At 42.9% G+C, this 19,864-nt stretch overlaps 1 protein-coding gene across 9 annotated transcripts in view; it reads left to right on the top strand.

Moving 5' to 3' along the window:
• The window catches only part of heatr5a (HEAT repeat containing 5a), a 196,638-nt gene that overhangs the window by 72,203 nt on the left and 104,571 nt on the right, over window positions 1-19,864 (top strand). For all 9 annotated transcript variants that reach the window (XM_078233685.1, XM_078233687.1, XM_078233681.1 and 6 more), the window contains 3 exons: window positions 11,573-11,748; window positions 12,359-12,464; window positions 17,545-17,735. In XM_078233685.1, coding sequence (XP_078089811.1) covers window positions 11,573-11,748; window positions 12,359-12,464; window positions 17,545-17,735 — 473 coding nt within the window. The remainder of the gene's footprint in view (window positions 1-11,572; window positions 11,749-12,358; window positions 12,465-17,544; window positions 17,736-19,864) is intronic.

The following is a 19,864-nucleotide window of genomic DNA, read 5'->3' as shown; positions in this document are numbered from 1 at the left end:
GGGGTTAGCTATTCCCTGGTACATTCTCCATGGTAATGCCTCAACCAATTAGAGTCCACTTACCATCCAATCAGTACACTTATCGCATGTTGTATTAATTATTATTCCCTTTCAAATTTGGTATTTTTGTGTCTGATGTGTGCAAGACGAAAAGCTTTGGCAGCATGTCTCTTTTTCGGCAGTACTCGAGTTCTGTACTACCAAGTGGCGATTTCTCCTCTTCTCTCTCTCGTGCTTACATAGCTTTCACATAAATGCAAAACTGCTTTTTATGTCAACTACTTGTGATAACCTGTTCCGGTTTCTGGCTAAAGAAGTTTTTCCTGAATTCTTTATTGAAATTATTCATGACTATCTTGTATTTGTGGCCCCTAGTTTTTAAATCACTTAGTGGAAACATCTTTATTATGTCTGTCCTATTGAACGTCCATCATTTAAAATACTTATATTAGTTTACTTCTTAACTTTCCTCATACTTTGAGACAAGAGCTCCAGCCTCCTCTATCTTTTCCAACAGAATATCCCAGAACTAACTAGGGGCAGGCATATTAGATTTATGACGAATGAGCAGATTTAGTCACAGCCTAATGGTCCCTGAACATTTGCAATCATAATATGGTAAAGTTCAACGTATTGCTTGGAAGGGAGAAACATAAAATAGCTATGAACCTCTCGATTTAAGTAAGCCTGACTTCAATGTTCATAGTAAGCAAGGCAAATCTGTTAATGGGTAAAATGGCAGATGTTCAAACAAAAATTGAATGTGATGCAGAACCAGTTTACACTCCTGAAGGACAAGTGTTCTATTTTTTGAAAAAGAAAGCAATGGAATAGGTAAGAAGCAGCATAAAACTAAAGGCAAAACATTAAAAAAATTACCACAGATCCTTGTGAATTGGAAGAAGAGCACAAGGGGCAGCAAAGGATGTTAAAACACATGGAGCTACAGAAAGAGAGGATGGAAAGAAGTTTGCAAGGGATTTCAAAATCAACACACAAACTTTGCAGTTACTTTCACAAACAAGGTAATTAGAAGCAAAGTGGGCGACTTGGAAACTGTTAGAAGCGATGTTGTCAGTGCAAATAAAGATATGACTGACCTGGTGAATAATTACATTGTATCAGTACTTGCAGCAGAGAAGGTGGTTAACTTGTTCAATAGTTCAGGAAACTTCTATTGATCAGGGTCTCAACAAATTTAAAGTAAACAAGATAACAATAGTGGAGAAATTAATGGCACGAAAGAGCAACACATCTCCAGGGCCAAATGATTTCCATCCGCTGGTTTAACTTAAGTTGCAGATGCCTTAAATATATTCTTCTCAAGTTCTCTCGATTTAGGAACTATGCATTCAGATTGACAAATTGTGCATGTCAGTTGGTTAGTCAGGAAAGTTGTTGGCGTATTGCTCAGGTTATCTAATTTGGACCTAAAAAGTATAGACTCGGCTGCTTTCTAAATGGTGAGAAGCTAGAAATAATGGAGGTCTTGTTCGGCTGCCAGATCAGAAACCCCAAGGTATGTTATGAAGCCAGACTAGACCACAACAATTTTTATTTTTTAGCATATATGTGACAAAATGATGCTTTACTCCAGGCTAATTCCACTGACAAATTAGGGATCTTTTTATCAACACAAGTTTTATTCATAACAAAGTTTTAAGAAACAGTTTAACTCTTAACTGTTGAACAATCTTTAAACATGAAAAGAAACAACTTTTAACTTCTACCATATCGCTATTCCATTCCAATTGAGCAATATTTCTCTTATAGACTTCAACCCTGCTTTAAAAATAGTGAGCAACTCCAGGCTTACTTGTTTTGCATTGGGTTAGTGGCTTTGGAGCTTTCAGAGAGATTTTGTGGAGAGAGAGCTGCTTGTAGGCTTCTACCTTTAAACAGCCCTCTCCAGCCACTGAGCTCAGCTTCAAGCCGAGCTGCTCCCATTTCTACTATCACATGACTAAATGAACATGTATACCTAATTCGCCTACTCTTACTTTAATCAAGAAAACACCCCAAGAGTCCTTTTATTTTTGTAAACGAAAGCTCATTAAGCTTTCTGCTAAATCACCAGTTGCATGTCTAAAATGAGTAATTATCCTGCTTTCCAGCATCTTCTGTATTCCTTGCAAACAAACTGACTGCTTGTAACAAAACACGGCATCTTAAAGCAGTCCTCCTCAAACTTAAAATTTATTAACCGCACAGTATCATCCCAGTCTAAGGAGAATTAGGGGTGGGGAGGGTGGGGGAGAGGGGGTGGTTGTAGGGGTTGGTTGTAGGGAGAATGCAGCTACAAAGGTAATTAACATGCCTTGAAGGTGTACAGAAAATAATGAGAATGGCTAATGGAATGCTGGCATTTATGTCTGGAGGATTAATATCAGGCATGATCGAATGGCAAAGCAGACTCGATGGGCTGAATAGCCTAATTCTGCTCCTGTGTCTTATGGTCTCTGGGAGGAGAAATTTCTACACACCTCAGTTTTAAATGAGCGGCCCTTTATCTTTTAGCTATGTTCCCTTGTTCGAGACTCTCCCACTTGTGAAAACATCTCACTGTCTACCATGTCAAGCCTCATCAGGATCTTGTATGTTTGAGTAAGGTCACCCCTCACACTTCTAAACTCCAAGGAATACAGACCCAGACTATTTAGTCTCTCTTGATAGGACAACCTGCTCTTCCCAGGAATTAGCCTGGTGAATCTCCTTTGGACTTCCTCCAATTTTACTCTGTCCTTTTAAAGGTAAGGGGACCAAAACTGTATGCGGTATTCCAGGTGAGGCCTCATCAACACCCTGTACAATTGCAACAAAACCTCCCTATTTTTAAACTCCAACTGCTTCACAATAAAGGCTGACATGCTTTTCGCCTTCTTAACTACTTGGACCTGCTTGCTAGCTTTTTGTGATTCATGTACGAGCACACCTGGATCCCTCTTCACTCACCTGCAGTCTCCTTCCATTTAGATAATCTGCCTTTTGATTCCCCTTACCAAAGTGCATGACCTCACACTCACCACATTAAACTCCATTTGCCAGGTTTTCACCCAGCATACAATCCATCTATATCCTGTTGCAGAATCACAATAGGCTCATCACAGACTGCCCTTCCACCTGTTTTGGGCATCATATCTGAGAATGTAATGGCCTTCAGAATCTCTACCTGTATCTGCTTGATATTTCAGCATCAGTCTAGAATAGGCAATATTCCTCCTGAAAATTGTAACTATATTGGGGAATTATTAAGGAACGATCTAAATGTGTTGGAAACAATTCAGAGAAGGTTTACCAGACTCATCCCTGGAGTGGATGGGTGCCCTATAAGGAAAGTTTGGATAGACAAGGCTTGATCCACTGGAGTTGAAAGGAATGAGGCAAGTTGATTGAAACATACAAAATCATAGAATCCCTGCAGTGCAGAAAGAGGTCATTTGGCCCATCGAGTCTGCACCGAGCACAATCCCACCCAGGCCCTACCCCCATATCCCTACATATTTACCCGCTCATCCCTCTAACCTACGCATCCCAGGACAATGGCCAATCAACCTAACCCGCACATCTTTGGACTGTGGGAGGAAACCAGAGCACCCGGAGGAAACCCATGTAGACACGAGGAGAATGTGCAAACTTCACATAGATGGGGTCCTGGATGTCTCTGAGCGGGTAGGAAGCATCCTAAAAAAGATGGGTAACCAGATAGACGTCATTGTCCACATTGGTGCAAATGACGTAGGCAGAAAGAGCAGGGGGGTCCTGCGAGAGCAATTCAGGGAGTTGGGTAGTAGGCTAAAAAGCAGGGCCTTTAGGGTAGCGATCTCTGGACTACTCCCAGTGCCACAAGCTAGTGAGGCTAGGAACAGGGAGACTGCACAGCTGAACGCGTGGCTAAAGGACTGGTGCAGGAGGGAGGGTTTTGAATTTGTAGATCACTGGGAAGTCTTCAAGAGAGGATGGCACCTGTACAAGAAGGACGGGTTGCACCTAAACTGGAGGGGCACGAATATCCTAGCTGGGAGTTTTGCTAGTGTGGTTCGCGTGGGTTTAAACTAATGTGGCAGGGGGGTGGGGATCAGAACAATAGGTCAATAAGCATAGAGGCTGGGGACGAGGTTGGGGCCATCCTATCTAAGAGGAAGAGCATTCTGGGGGAGGATGACCTCAGTGGGCCTGGAGGTCTGGAGTGCATCTGCTTCAATGCAAGGAGCGTCACGGGCAAGACAGACGAGCTTAGACCCTTAATGCTTGCGTGGAACTTGGATGTGGTTGCAGTGACGGAGACTTGGTTACAAGGAGGACAGGACTGGCAGCTGAATATTCCGGGGTATAAGTGTTTTAGGCGAGACAGAGGAGGGGCGAGGAGAGGTGGGGGAGTAGCAATGCTGGTTAGGGAGCATATTACAGCGGTACGGAGGGTGGACAATTTGGAAGGGTCAGGTAACGAGTCACTGTGGGTGGAGCTCAGAAACAGGAAGGGCGCAGTCACTATGCTGGGGGTATACTACAGGCCTCCCAACAGCCCACGGGAAGTTGAGGAACGGATATGTAAGGAGATTCTGGACAGGTGCAGAAAAAATAGGGTTGTTGTAGTGGGAGACTTTAATTTCCCTCACATAGACTGGAAATCGCTTAGGGCTGGGGGCCTGGACGGGGAAGAATTTATAAAATGCGTACAGGAAGGCTCTTTGGAACAATATGTTGACAGTCCAACTAGAGAAGGGGCTATACTGGACCTAGTACTGGGGAATGAGCCCGGTCAGGTCATCAAAGTTTCAGTAGGGGTACATGTGGCAAATAGTGACCACAATTCTGTAAACTTTAGGATAGTAACGGAAAAAGATGAGAGTTATCCTATGGGTAAGGTGCTGAATTGGGGGAAGGCTAACTACAGCCGGATTAGGCAGGATTTGATGGCTGTTGATTGGGAGAGGCTGTTCGAGGGTAAATCCACATCTGGCACGTGGGAGTCTTTTAAGGAGCAGTTGATAGGACTGCAGGACAGGCATGTGCCCATAAAGAGGAAGGATAGGAAAGGTAGGATTCGGGAACCGTGGATAACCAGTGAAATTGTGGGTCTAATCAAAAAGAAAAAAGATGCATACATGAGGTCCAGGCAGCTAAAAACAGATGGAGCACTGGAGGAATACAGAGAAAGTAGAAAAGAACTCAAACAGGGAGTTAGAAGGGCAAAAAGGGGTCATGAAATATCCTTGGCAGACAGGATTAAGGAGAATCCTAAGGCATTTTATACATACGTTAGGAACAAGAGGGTTGTTAGGGAAAGAATCGGACCTCTCAGGAACAAAGGAGTGGAATTATGCTTAGAACCAAAGGTGAGATCCTAAACGAATACTTTGCATCAGTATTCACAAAGGCGAGGGACATGTTGACTGGTGGTGTCTCAAGAGAGATGCGTTGACCCGTTAGAAAAAATCTCAATTACAAGGGAGGAAGTGTTAGGTTTTTTAGGAAACATTAAGACAGATATATCCCCAGGGCCGGATGGCATCTACCCTAGACTCCTCAGGGAGGCGAGAGATGCAATTGCTGGGCCTCTAACAGAAATCTTTGTCTCTTCACTGGACACAGGTGAGGTCCCAGAGGATTGGAGGATAGCAAATGTGGTCCTGTTATTTAAGAAGGGTAGCAAGGATAACCCGGGTAATTATAGGCCGGTGAGCTTGACGTCCCTGGTAGGGAAATTGTTGGAGAAGATTCTTCGGATATATGCGCATTTAGAACTGAATAATCTCATTAGCGTTAGACAGCATGGTTTTGTACGAGGGAGGTCATGCCTCACAAATTTGTTTGAGTTTTTTGAGGAGGTGACAAAAACGATTGACGAAGGAAGGGCCGTGGATGTCGTCTACATGGATTTTAGTAAAGCATTTGACAAGGTCCCTCATGGCAGGCTGGTGCAAAAGGTTAAATCTCACGCGATAAAAGGTGAGCTAGCTAGATGGGTGGAGAACTGGCTTAGCCATAGAAGACAGAGGGTGGCAGTGGAGGGGTATTTTTCCGGTTGGAGGTCTGTGACTAATGGTGTTCCGCAGGGCTTTGTACTGGGACCTCTGCTGTTTGTGATATATATAAATGATTTGGAGGAAGATGTAACTGGTGTGATCAGTAAGTTTGCGGATGACACAAAGATTGCTGGAGTTGCGGATAGTGATGAACATTGTCAGAGGATACAGCAGGATATAGATAGGCTGGAACATTGGGCGGAGAAATGGCAGATTGAATTTAATCCAGATAAATGCGAAGTGATGCACTTCGGTAGATCTAACGTAAGGGGGAGCTATACAATAAATGGCAGAACCATCAGGAGTATCTCCTTCAAAGGAGAAATTTTGAGAGTGCAGAGTTTGTATGTTCCTGTCAGGATTAAAGGCAAAGTAAATAGGAATAAGGAACCTTGGTTCTCGAGGGAGATTGTAACACTGATTAAGAGGAAGAGAGAGTTGTATGAAATGTACAGGCAGCAAGGAACAGATCAGATGCTCGAGGAGTATAAAAAGTGCAAGAAGCTACTTAAGAGGGAAATCAGGAGGGCTAAAAGAAGACATGAGGTTGCTTTGGCAGACAGAGTGAAGGAAAATCCAAAGAGCTTCGATAGGTATGTTAGGAGCAAAAGGATAGTGAGGGATAAAATTGGTCCTCTTGAAGACCAGAGTGGTAGACTGTGTATGGAACCAAAAGAGATGGGGGAAGATACTAAATGTTTTTTTTGCATCCGTATTTACTGAGGAAACGGGCATGGAGTCTACGGAAATAGGGCAAACTGGTAGGGAGGCCATGGAACCGTTACAGATTAAAGGGGAGGAGGTGCTCGCTGTCTTGAGGCAAATCTGGCTCTGATCTTCAGGTCGTCGTTGGCCTCTGGTATAGTACCAGAAGATTGGAGGTTAGCGAATGTTGTCCCATTGTTTAAGAAGGGGAACAGAGACTTCCCCGGGAATTATAGACCGGTGAGTCTCACTTCTGTTGTCGGCAAGATGTTGGAAAAAATTATAAGGGATAGGATTTATAGTTATTTGGAGAGTAATGAATTGATAGGTGATAGTCAGCATGGTTTTGTGGCAGGTAGGTCGTGCCTTACTAACCTTATTGAGTTTTTTGAGAAAGTGACCAAGGAGGTGGATGGGGGCAAGGCAGTGGACGTGGTATATATGGATTTTAGTAAGGCGTTTGATAAGGTTCACCATGGTAGGCTTCTGCAGAAAATGCAGATGTATGGGATTGGGGGTGATCTAGGAAATTGGATCAGGAATTGGCTAGCGGATAGGAAACAGAGGGTGGTGGTTGATAGTAAATATTCATCATGGAGTGCGGTTACAAGTGGTGTACCTCAGGGATCTGTTTTGGGGCCACTGCTGTTTGTAATATTTATTAATGATCTGGATGAGGGTATAGTTGGGTGGATTAGCAAATTTGCTGATGACACCAAAGTCGGTGGTGTGGTAGACAGTGAGGAAGGGTGTCGTAGTTTGCAGGAAGACTTAGACAGGTTGCAAAGTTGGGCCGAGAGGTGGCGGATGGAGTTTAATGCGGAGAAGTGTGAGGTAATTCACTTTGGTAGGAATAACAGATGTGTTGAGTATAGGGCTAACGGGAGGACTTTGAATAGTGTGGAGGAGCAGAGGGATCTAGGTGTATGTGTGCATAGATCCCTGAAAGTTGGGAATCAAGTAGATAAGGTTGTTAAGAAGGCATATGGTGTCTTGGCGTTTATTGGTAGGGGGATTGAATTTAGGAGTCGTAGCGTTATGTTGCAACTGTACACAACTCTGGTGCGGCCGCACTTGGAGTACTGTGTGCAGTTCTGGTCCCCACATTACAGGAAGGATGTGGAGGCTTTGGAGAGGGTGCAGAGGAGGTTTACCTGGATGTTGCCTGGTATGGAGGGGAGATCCTATGAGGAGAGGCTGAGGGATTTGGGATTGTTTTCGCTGGAAAGGCGGCGGCTAAGAGGGGATCTTATTGAAACATATAAGATGATTAGAGGTTTAGATAGGGTGGATAGTGATAGCCTTTTTCCTCTGATGGAGAAATCCAGCACGAGGGGGCATGGCTTTAAATTGAGGGGGGGTAGTTATAGAACCGATGTCAGGGGTAGGTTCTTTACCCAGAGGGTGGTGAGGGATTGGAATGCCCTGCCAGCATCAGTAGTAAATGCGCCTAGTTTGGGGGCGTTTAAGAGATCCGTAGATAGGTTCATGGACGAAAAGAAATTGGTTTAGGTTGGAGGGTCACAGTTTTTTTTTAACTGGTCGGTGCAACATCGTGGGCCGAAGGGCCTGTTCTGCGCTGTAATGTTCTATGTTCTATGTTCTATGTTCTAAATCAGAGTAGATAAATCCCCAGGACCGGACAGGGTATTCCCACGGACCTTGAGGGAAGCTAGTGTTGAAATTGCAGGGGCCCTGGCAGACATATTTAAAATGTCAGTATTCACGGGGGAGGTGCCGGATGATTGGAGGGTGGCTCATGTTGTTCCGTTGTTTAAAAAAGGTTCCAAAAGACATCCGGGAAATTATCGGCCAGTAAGATTGACGTCGGTGGTGGGCAAGTTATTGGAAGGTGTGATAAGGGATAGGATCTACAAATATTTGGATAGACAGGGACTTATTAGGGAGAGTTAACATGGCTTTGTGCGTGGTAGGTCATGTTTGACCAATCTATTGGAGTTTTTCGAGGAGGTTACCAGGAAAGTGGATGAAGGGAAGGCGGTGGATGTTGTCTACCTGGATTTCAGCAAGGCCCTTGACAAGGTCCCTCATGGGAGGTTAGTTAGGAAGGTTCAGTCGCTAGGTATACATGGGGAGGTAGTAAATTGGATAAGACACTGGCTCAATGGAAGAAGCCAGAGAGTGGTTGTGGAGGATTGCTTCTCTGAGTGGAGGCCTGTGACTAGTGGTGTGCCGCAGGGATCGGTGTTGGGTCCATTGTTGTTTGTCATCTATATCAATGATCTGGATGATAATGTGGTAAATTGGATCAGCAAGTTTGCTGATGATACAAAGATTGGAGGTGTAGTGGACAGTGAGGAAGGTTTTCAAAGCTTGCAGAGGGATTTGGACCAACTAGAAAAATGGGCTGAAAAATGGCAAATGGAATTTAACGCAGACAAGTGTGAGATATTGCACTTTGGAAGGACAAACCAAAGTAGAACGTACAGGGTAAATGGTAGGACTCTGAAGAGTGCAGTTGAACAGAGGGATCTGGGAATACAGGTACAGAATTCCCTAAAAGTGACGTCACAGGTGGATAGGGTCGTAAAGAGTGCCTTTGGTACATTGGCCTTTATAAATCGGAGTATCGAGTATAAAAGTTGGAGTGTTATGGTAAGGTTATATAAGGCATTGGTGAGGCCGAATTTGGAGTATTGTGTACAGTTTTGGTCACCTAGTTACAGGAAGGATGTAAATAAGATTGAAAGAGTGCAGAGAAGGTTCACAAGGATGTTGCCGGGACTTGAGAAGCTGAGTTACAGAGAGAGATTGAATAGGTTGGGACTTTATTCCCTGGAGCGTAGAAGATTGAGGGGAGATTTGATAGAGGTGTATAAGATTTTGATGGGTATAGATAGAGTGAATGCAAGCAGGCTTTTTCCGCTGAGGCTAGGGGAGAAAAAAAACCAGAGGACATGGGTTAAGGGTGAAAGGAGAAAAGTTTAAAGGGAATATTAGGGGGGCTTCTTCACGCAGAGAGTGGTGGGAGTGTGGAATGAGCTGCTGGATAAAGTGGTAAATGCGGGGTCACTTTTAACATTTAAGAAAAACTTGGACGGGTTCATGGATGAGAGGGGTGTGGAGGGATATGGTCCAAGTGCAGGTCAGTGGGACTAGGCATAAAATGGTTCGGCACAGACAAGAAGGGCCAAAAGGCCTGTTTCTGAGCTGTAATTTTCTATGGTTCTATAGACACAGGGACCTGGGCGTACAAGTCCACAGATTCTTAAAGGTGGCAGCACAGGTGGAGAGGGTGGTGAAGAAGGCATATGGCATGCTTGCCTTTATTGGACGGGCATAGAATATCAAAGTTGGCATATGATGTTGCGGCTGTATAGAATGATGGTTCGGCCACATTTGGAATACTGCATCCAGTTCTGGTCGCCACACTACCAGAAGGATGTGGAGGCTTTGGAGAGAGTACAGAGAAGGTTTACCAGGATGTTGCCTGGTATGAGGGTCTTAGCTATGAGGAGAGATTAGGTAAACTGGGGTTGTTCTCCCTGGAAAGACGGAGGATGAGGGACGACCTAATAGAGGTGTATAAAATTATGAAGGGCATAGATAGGGTGAACAGTGGGAAGCTTTTTCCCAGGTCGGAAGTGACGAACACAAGGGGGTCACGGGTTCAAGGTGAGGGGGGGCAAGGTTCAACACAGATGTCAGGGGGACGTATTTTACACAGAGGGTGGTGGGGGCCTGGAATGCACTGCCAAGCAAGGTGATTGAGGCGGACATGCTGGGATCGTTTAAGACTTATCTAGATAACCACATGAACAGACTGGGAATAGAGGGATATAAAAGAATGGTCTAGTGGGCACATGAGCGGCACAGGCTTGGCGGGCCGAAGGGCCTGTTTCTGTGCTGTATTGTTTTTTGTTCAGACAGTGACCCAGGAATCGAACCCAGGTCCCTGGAGATGTGAAGCAGCAATGCTAACCACTGTGCTACCGTGCCGCCCAAGATCTTGAGGTCACTGTTTTAAAATAAGGGGTCATTCGTTTAAGACCAAAATATGGGGAAATCTTTTCTCCGAGAGTCATAAGTCTTTGAAACTCTCTTCTTGAAAAGAAGGCAGAGTTGGAGGCAGAGGTGCAGAGATTCTTCATGATTCTTATCAGGGGTAGGCGGGATGCAGATTTGATGCTGTCAGATCAGCCATGATATTAAATGGTGGAGCAGGCTTGAGGGGCTGTATGACCAACTCCTGCTCATTATTCATGTGTTTGATTGTGTGAATGTTCTCCAGTTACCTTGCCGTCCTTTTGTCAAAGTTTCTCCAATGTTTTGTTTTGTTCCCCTTTTCATTCCAAGAATCCATTTGCACTTCTTTGCAAAGTAACCGGAGTTCCATGAAATTTAATGTTCACATCAACCACTCACTTCAATCAATCCTTGCACCTGAAAAGCACATGACCACTCGAGAGAATGCCGTACTTTTCCAAAGCATGCTCTCTCTGCTGGTTGATTGAATCTCCATCACGCATGACATGAAAACTTAGCTTCTGTTTGCCAAGACTTTCTCTTTCTTTTCCTGTCTCTAACCGTCTGCATATTTTCTCCTCTGGCTCACTGAATTATGCACTGGTAGACTTTGTTGAACTGTCACTTAGCTATAAACAAGTATAAATCCCCTTTGAGAATGAAATTCCAATTAGTAGATTTAATATAAAAATCTAGGATGCAGTTTATTCCTATTTATACTGGATATCAAATAGGAATCTGCATTGATTTTCAATGTTTTGCCAAACAAAGTTTCCTTTGAGTGAACATATATTTAGCTGCATGCATTGTACTTATAGATATTTGCTGTAAGATTGTCTGTTTTCCTCTAACAGTTAAAGCTGGGTGGTATCTTGGGAGGTGGAAGCCTCGAACATGATCCCTTTACCATCTATGAGAGATTAGCGGATGGGGAATTTATACCCACACCTCTTCCTCCAGTATTGTCTATGATCCGAGCAGCAGTGGACCTGTTTGGAGTGATATTCCCTTGTGTGGATGTTAAGCACAGGTGTTGATTTCTAGCATTTATGACTTTGTTCTGCGTGTTACACATTTGGTAAATTCAACAAATATATATGGTAACAAGTAAAATCGTTCTATTCTAAAATTATACCTTAGATAATTGCTTCTCTGAGATACTTCCCTAAACAGTGTGCAAATGATTCTTCAAGTTTGTAGCTGATTCCACACAGAAGATAGTGCATGCTTTATGCAATGTATTGGTTTTTCATGTATCGTGTACAAATGGTGAACAGAATTGAAGTGAATAGAAAATCAGTTTTTAAACAATGTACTTCTCATATTTCTGTGCTCGTTGTCAGAAAACTTCAAAATCTATTTCAATAGATTTGTCCTGTTTTTATATAGGTTTGCATTATTTGATGCACTGTGTAATTTTGTTTGACAAATGTCATTTTAAACAGCAAAAGTAGTTCATAAAATTCTAAATAGAAGCTTGTACCAACTTGCACCAGTCAGAAATATTATCATATACACTCAATCTGTGTTTCAATTGGTATATGTTGGAATTGTTGTTTAGATTTTGACTTGTTTAGCTTTTTAGTATGAATATATCAGTATGTAATAGTTGTAGATTTACCATTTCATTTTTCCTTTAGAGCACAGATATTAGATCATTTTACAGAGTCCATAAAGCAAACTAAAGGATCAAAGCAGCAAACTGTACAGCTAAATGTTTTTGCTGCATTCTGCTGTGGATTGAAGGTAAGTAAAATGTTTTCATATATTTCCTCAGAATAAAGAGGACTTGAACCTCTTAACTAATTTGAAATGTTAGAAGTTGGATACGAATTGGAGTTCGGGCTTTGTGGCTATCAAGCTGAAATTAATTTGACAGTGTAAATATAACAAACATGACCAACCAGCTTCAAAGTGCTGAATATTTGCTGAAAATAATTAAAATAAATTTGTGGCTTTTCCAATGCTTTTGATTGACCCACACTGGGACAAAATTAAGTGTCTATTGATCTGCACCTTTGCCACCCCTGGGAGTGCGCAATGATGAAAGTATAAAAGTGTTCCCTGTACGTCGTTAGTACTCTATCTCTTATCTTATTGAACCGAAACAATGTAGCATGCATAAATATAGAGCTATTGGTAGGAAGTTTAGCTTGAGTTTACAAAATGGTTGGCTTTTTCTAGCCAACTGATTTTGGGTTTTGCACACTTGGGATGATCCCTGTAGAAACCAGCAAACCAAAAGAATTGGAATTACCAAACAACCCCAACAAGGAAACTAATGGCCAAAATGTCACTGAAACATCAACAATCAAACCAAAATTAACCTAAATTATACACTAATTAATAGGCAAATTATGGTGAACATGAACTATAAATTGCATATTAAATAGCAGATACAGCAACGGTAGACTTGCAGATTTTCTAGGCCGTCAACTTAGTGCAGAAGGCACCAACTCTGTGTTCGGGCAAAAATCCACTCCTTTTCTTCAAGATTTAGACAATTCGCACCCAACAGCAACATTAACCGTGGAACTCTGGTGGGGTCATGTTTTCGCCAAAAGAGACCCTTTCCAAATCTCCCTCAGCTCTGCACTCAGTTCCAGTCGCCTTGGTTGTCTTTTCCAGCTGAGCCACAACCTCTTGCTTTCTACCAGCCACCTGATCCCTTTACGTTGTGGTCTGGGTCACATGGTCCAGTTTTGTGTCTCTTCAGAGAATGAACCATCATCTCAGCCAAACCTGACCTTGACCATCTCGCACCTGGGCAGCACAGCTACTCCCCTGCAAAAGTTGACCCCCTCACACTTTCCCTTAAATTGATTGAAGCCGCTTCCAGAAAAAGTCTCTTAACACAAATTGACATGGCACTTCATGATAGTCTTGCTTTCTAATCTTAATTTCCAAATATTCTTCGCTAGAGTTGTAGTATCATACTCATCCATCAGACGTACAAGACTATAAAACCTTCACTAATTCACCAAGCTAATTTTCTTCAGAAGTTATATCAACTGCCCCTTTATCAATATGCCTTTCTCCACTCGTTAAAGTGCATTCATGTTTTTTCTCTACATTTCCCTTGTTTTATTCAACTTCATGTTTTCGGTCTTGTACCTCCTGTTGGTGCTGAACCAGACTTGCCTCCTGACCACTTGCATTTTTCACTTAGCGTGCAATTTTTGCATCTTTTATCTTAAGACTGACGTTCTAAATCTTGGTTCATAATGCTCTACTTCCATTGATTGGTATTACATTTTCCATATCCCTGTTTGCTTCCACAAGGTGACATCCATGGTTCAATGCTGGCCTTTTTATCTCCAGAGTCAGAAATTTGTGGGTTCCTGTCCCACCCACGAGTCTTCCACACATAATCCAGGCTGATGAGTTTGTGCAGTGCTGAAGGCATACTTGACTGTTGGAAATTCCCTCTTTCGGATGAGATATGTTATGATCCTTGGCTAGACCAAGTTAGGGACCAACAACATTATGTTTTAAGTAGACGGTTTGAGATCCAAGATACTTACTAAATAAAGAAAGCTACAAGATTCCATGGGTTTTGAACAAACAAAAATGAACTTTACAAGTTCAGAAAGATACTTTCTATCTTATACTCTAAAATTCAAGGTAAGTTGAGGTACATGTGAATTAACAAGCCAACTGTGGTTGAGAACATACTATACAATTAATACGGCCAAAACAGATTTCATGGATTTTGCAATAACCTACTTGGGTGTTAGTCATCAATCCAACCAATCTCACTGAAACTTCATCTCTCTGAATCTCTAATGAGGGTTTCCAATCTCCACGCGAGGCGATCTTGCCTAGGAATTGTCTCCAAATGTTGCTTTGACAATGGCTCACCTTACAGGGTTTCAGTCTCTGCTTCTGAGATTCCATTCCCCTGGATTCTCATGTGTACATCAAAATATCAGTTACATGCACAACTTCAGTTTTTCGGCTGTGTAGTGTAGAACGTTGCTACTCCAAAACTGGCACTAGAAGCAGGAGTAGACCATTCGGCCCTTCGAGCCTGTTCTGTCATTCATTTTGATCATGGCTGATCATTGACTTCAATATCCTGACTCCTCCCCCTCTTCCCCCCACCATATCCCTTGATCCTTTTAGCCCAAGAGCTATATTTAATCTTGAAATCAAACAATGTTTTGGTCTCAACTATTTTCTGTGGTAGTGAATTCCACACATTTACCACCCTCTGGGTGAAGAAATTTCTCCTCACCTCAGTTCTAAAAGGTTTACCCCTCATCCCCAAACTATGACCCTTAGTTCTGGATTTCCCCCACCATTGAGAACATTTGTTTTTGAATCTACCCTGTTAGAATTTTATAAGTTTCTATGAGAGCCCCTCTCACTCTTCTAAACTCCAGTTAATGTAAACCTAACCGACTTAGTCTCTTCATTTGACAGACCTGCCATCCCAGAAATTAGCCTGGTAAACCTTCGCTGTACTCCTCAACATCAAGGACATCCTTCCTCAGATAAGGACACCAAAACTGCACACAATACTCCAGGTGTGGCCTCACCAACACCCTATGCAATTGCAGTAAAAAGAAATCTCTATTCCTGCACTCATCTTCTCGCTATGAAGGCCAACATACCATTTGCCGCCTTTGTTGCCTGCTCTACCTGCGCGCTTACTTCCAGTGACTGATGCACGAGGGCACCAAGGTCTCACTGAGTATCCACCTTTTTCAATTTACACCCATTCAAGAAATAATACATCTTCCTCTTATTTTTGATTTAATTTATTATTGTCACATGTATTAGTATACAGTGAAAAGTTTTTTTTGTCTTTTGCATTATACAGACAAAGCATACCATACATAGAGTAGGAAAGGAGAGAATGCAGAATCTAGTGTTACAGTCATAGCTAGGGTATAGAGAAAGATCAATTTAATATGAGGTAAGTCCATTCAAAGGTCTGATGGCAGCAGGGAAGAAGCTGTTCTTGAATCAGTTGGTGTGTGTCCTCAGACTTTTGTATCTTTTTCCCGACAGAAGTATGTGGAAGGGAGTATGTCCAGGGTGCATGGAGCCCTTGATTCTGCTGGCCGCTTTTTCAAGGCAGCAGGAAGTATAGATGTCAATGGGTGGGAGGCTGGTTTGCATGATGGACTGGGCTTTGTTCAGAATCCTTTGTTGTTTTTTGCAGTCTTGAACAGAGCAGGAGCCATATCAAGCTGATATACTGCCAGAAATAATGCTTTCTATGGTACATCCTGTAAAAGTTGGTGAGAGTTGTAGCGGACATGCCAAATTTCCTCAGCTCCTGAGAAAATAGAGACGTTGGTGGACTTTCTTAACTATACAATCCACATGGAGGGCTCAAGACAGTTTGTTGGTGATCTGGAAACCTAGAAACTTGAAGCTCTCAAGCGTTTCCACTTTGTCCCTATTGATGTAGACAGGGGCATGTCCTCCACTACGCTTCCTGAAGTTGATGACAATCTCCTTCATTTTGTTGACATTGAAGGAGAGATTTTTGTCGTCGCACCAGCTCATCAGATTCTCTATCTCTTTCCTGTACTCCATCTCATCATTGTTTGTGATCTGACCCACTACGGTCGTGTCATAAGCAAACTTGGAAATTGAGTTGGAGGGGAATTTGGCCACACAGTCATCTGTGGATAAGAACACAGCCTTGTGGGGTGCCAGTGTTGAGGATGATCATGGAAGAGGTGTTGTTGCCTATCCTTACTTGAAAGTGATTGTGGTCTGTGGGGTAGAAAGTTCAGAATCCAGTCACAGAGGGAGGAGCCAAGCCCCAGGCCACGGAGTTTGGAGATGAGTTTCATTGGAATAATTGTGTTGAAGACTGAGCTGTAGTCTATGAATAGGAGTCTGACAAAGGTGTCTTTATTATCTAGTTGTTCCAGGGTTGAGTGTAGGACCAGGGAGATGGCTTCTGCTGTGGACCTGTTCCGGCGATAGGCGAACTGTAGTGGATCCAGGCAATCTGAGAGGCCAGAATTGATTTGTGCCATGACTAACCTTTCGAAGCACTTCATAATAATGGATGTCCGAGACACTGGACGATAACCATTAAGGCACGCTGCCTGGCCCTCCTTTGGTATGAGGATGAAGGTCGTCGTCTTGAAGCAGATAGTGACCTCAGATTAGCGTAAAGAGAGGTTAAAGATGTCTCCGAATACCCTCGCCAATTAGTCCGCACAGGATCTGAGTGTTCATCCGCATACCCCAACCAGGCCAGTTGCTTTCCGAGGGTTGACTTTCGAGAAGACTGCTCTGCCGTTCTGCGATGGTGACCTCAGATATAGGTCCATCTGAAGCTTCCAGGGTATGGGGCGTGCTCTTGCTGACATCTTACTCAAAATGAGCACAGAATGCGTTTAGCTCATTGGGGAGGGGTTCATTGCTGCCGCCGATTTTACATGTCTTCATCTTGTTGGAAATCAGTATGGCGAGCCTGGGACGATTAATTCTACCTAAGTGGATAACCTCACATTTATCCACATTATACTGCACATGCCCGCACACTCAGCCCATCCAAATCACTCTGAAACATCTTTGCATCCTCCTCACAGCTCATCCTCCCACCCAACTTTGTATCGTCTGCAAATTTGGAGGTAATACATCCTGACATTATGAAAGACGCCATATAAAAGCCAAGTATTTATAGTTACGGTTCTTTTTGTCATACCAATCATGAATGACTTGTTGCTTTAAGTTGGTTAATATCATGTGTATATATAGCAGCTCAGTATGTTCTTGCTGCTGTTTATTATGAAATATTCATGCACATTGGACTAATGAATGAAGTTCAACATTTTGAATTTTTCTTTTCCAGAGGTTAGCTTGCACGAAAGATAATTTAGGCCCTGAAGAGGTGAGAAGACCTGCTGTAACTCTGGTGATGCGTTCCTTGGAAAGTGCAAATCTTCTGTTAAGATGTGCTGCAGCAGAGACCCTGGCCAGATTGGCACAGGTTGTAGCAGATAGTGCCTTCACTGCCAGGCTGGCACAGACTAGCTTTGAAAAGTGAGTAAATTAATATAATATTTATTTTTGGTATTGCAATAGACTCCAGTAAAAAACATCTATTTGGGATATCTGTGTACTAGAATGCATGATATTGAGTATTATTGAACTAATGCCATATTCATTTCTTGATCTGTGCAGAATACAAAATATAAATTATATCAACCAACAACTTGGAGTCATAGAGATATATAGCACGAAACAGGCCCTTCAGTTCAACTCATCCATGCCGACCAAGTTTCCTGAACCTGAACTAGTCCCATTTGCCTCATATCCCTCTAAAGCTTTCCTATCCATTTACTTGACCAAATATCTTTTAAATGTTCTAATTGTACACGCCTCTAACACCTCCTCTGGCAGCTCATTCCATGTAAGCACCACCCTTTCAAAACTTTTCCCTCTCACCTTAAACCAATGCCCTCAAGTTTTGGACACTCCTACCCTGGGGAAAATGACTTGGCTATTTACCTTATCCATGCCCCTCATGATTTCATAAACCTCTAAGGTCACCCCTCATCTTCCTACCCTCCAGGGGAAACAAGTCCCAGCCTTGAATGAGGGCCTTTGTTTTACCATATAACGTGTGAACCTTACATAATTCAGCCTTTAAAAAATCCCATCACCCAGCTGCCACTGCTTTCTGGGGATGAGAGTTCCAGAGACCCTCTGAGAGGGAAAAAAGTTGTCAACTCTATCTTAAATGAGAGATTTATTTTTGAACAGTGCCTCCTAGTTCTAGCTTCTCCCATAAGATGAAACATTCTTTTACCTGTTGAGTCCCTTCAGGATCTTGTATTTCAATAAGGTCACCTCTCATTCTTCTAAACTCCAATGCATTCCCAACCTGTCCCGTCCTTTCTAATCCTTCAGTTGAACGAACCTTCACTTTACTGCATCTAATGCAATTCTATCTTCCCTTAAGTAAAGTAAACACAACTGTACACAGTACTCCAGATGAGTGAGCTATAGTAATTGTAGATTTGTTGCTTGTAAACATCAGCTAGGATTCTTATTCTTATTAATCACTGCAGTAAAACTCAAATTTGTGAATGTACAGGTGAAGATCATTCATGTTTTTCTCTTGTTGAATCCTGAAATGCTTAGTTTTTCATTTGTCACTCCCACATTCAACTATCCTCACCAATCTCCTGTCCTTTTACACCTCCCCCCACCATCAATGTCAGTTCACGCAAGACTCTGTTAGCCACATGCCATCCTCCATCAAGTTCTACTCACCCATCAATCCTGTCCCAGTGATGAGAAATTTCCACCATTTGATCGAATTACATCTTTGGGATCATGAAATTCCACTTTCTTAAAACAAAATCCCAACCTCCTTTTAATATTTTAAAAAGCAACTCTGAGCTTCCAACAGCAAAGACAGATACCCCCCACCTCTCACCAGTCTTAAAGACCTCCATGACCCCCTCAGCAATCAAGGGAGGAGGTCCAGCATAAAAACCATCACATTGGGATGCTAGAGCCACGGAGTCCTTGTGCATGGTAGTTTTTCAAACTGGAGGCCTGTAACCAGCGGTGTGCCTCAGGGATCAGTGCTGGGTCCACTGTTATTTGTCATTTATATTAATGATTTGGATGAGAATATAGGGGGCATGGTTAGTAAGTTTGCAGATGACACCAAGATTGGTGGCATTGTGGACAGTGAAGGAAGTTATCTCCGATTGCAACGGGATCTTGATCAATTGGGCCACTGGGCTGACGATTGGCAGATGGAGTTTAATTTAGATAAATATGAGGTGGTGCATTTTGATAGATTGAACCAGGGCAGGACTTACTCAGTTAATGGTAGAGTCATAGAAATCATAGAAACCCTACAGCACAGAAAGAGGCCATTCGGCCCATCGAGTCTGCACCGACCACAATCCCACCCAGGGCCTACCTCCATATATTTTACCCACTAATCCCTTTAACCTACGCATTTCAAGACAGTAAGGGCAATTTTAGCATGGCCAATCAACCTAACCCGCACATCTTTGGACTGTGGGAGGAAACCAGAGCACCCGGAGGAAACCCACGCAGACACGAGGAGAATGTGTAAACTCCACACAGACAGTGACCCAAGCTGGGAATCGAACCCAGGTCTCTGGAGCTGTGAAGCAGCAGCGCTA

The sequence above is a fragment of the Mustelus asterias genome, chromosome 18 (assembly GCF_964213995.1).
Source record: "Mustelus asterias chromosome 18, sMusAst1.hap1.1, whole genome shotgun sequence".
Lineage (NCBI taxonomy): Eukaryota > Metazoa > Chordata > Chondrichthyes > Carcharhiniformes > Triakidae > Mustelus > Mustelus asterias.
The sequence above is the reverse complement of the archived record's forward strand: the minus strand, read 5'-3'. Positions and strand labels throughout refer to the sequence as shown.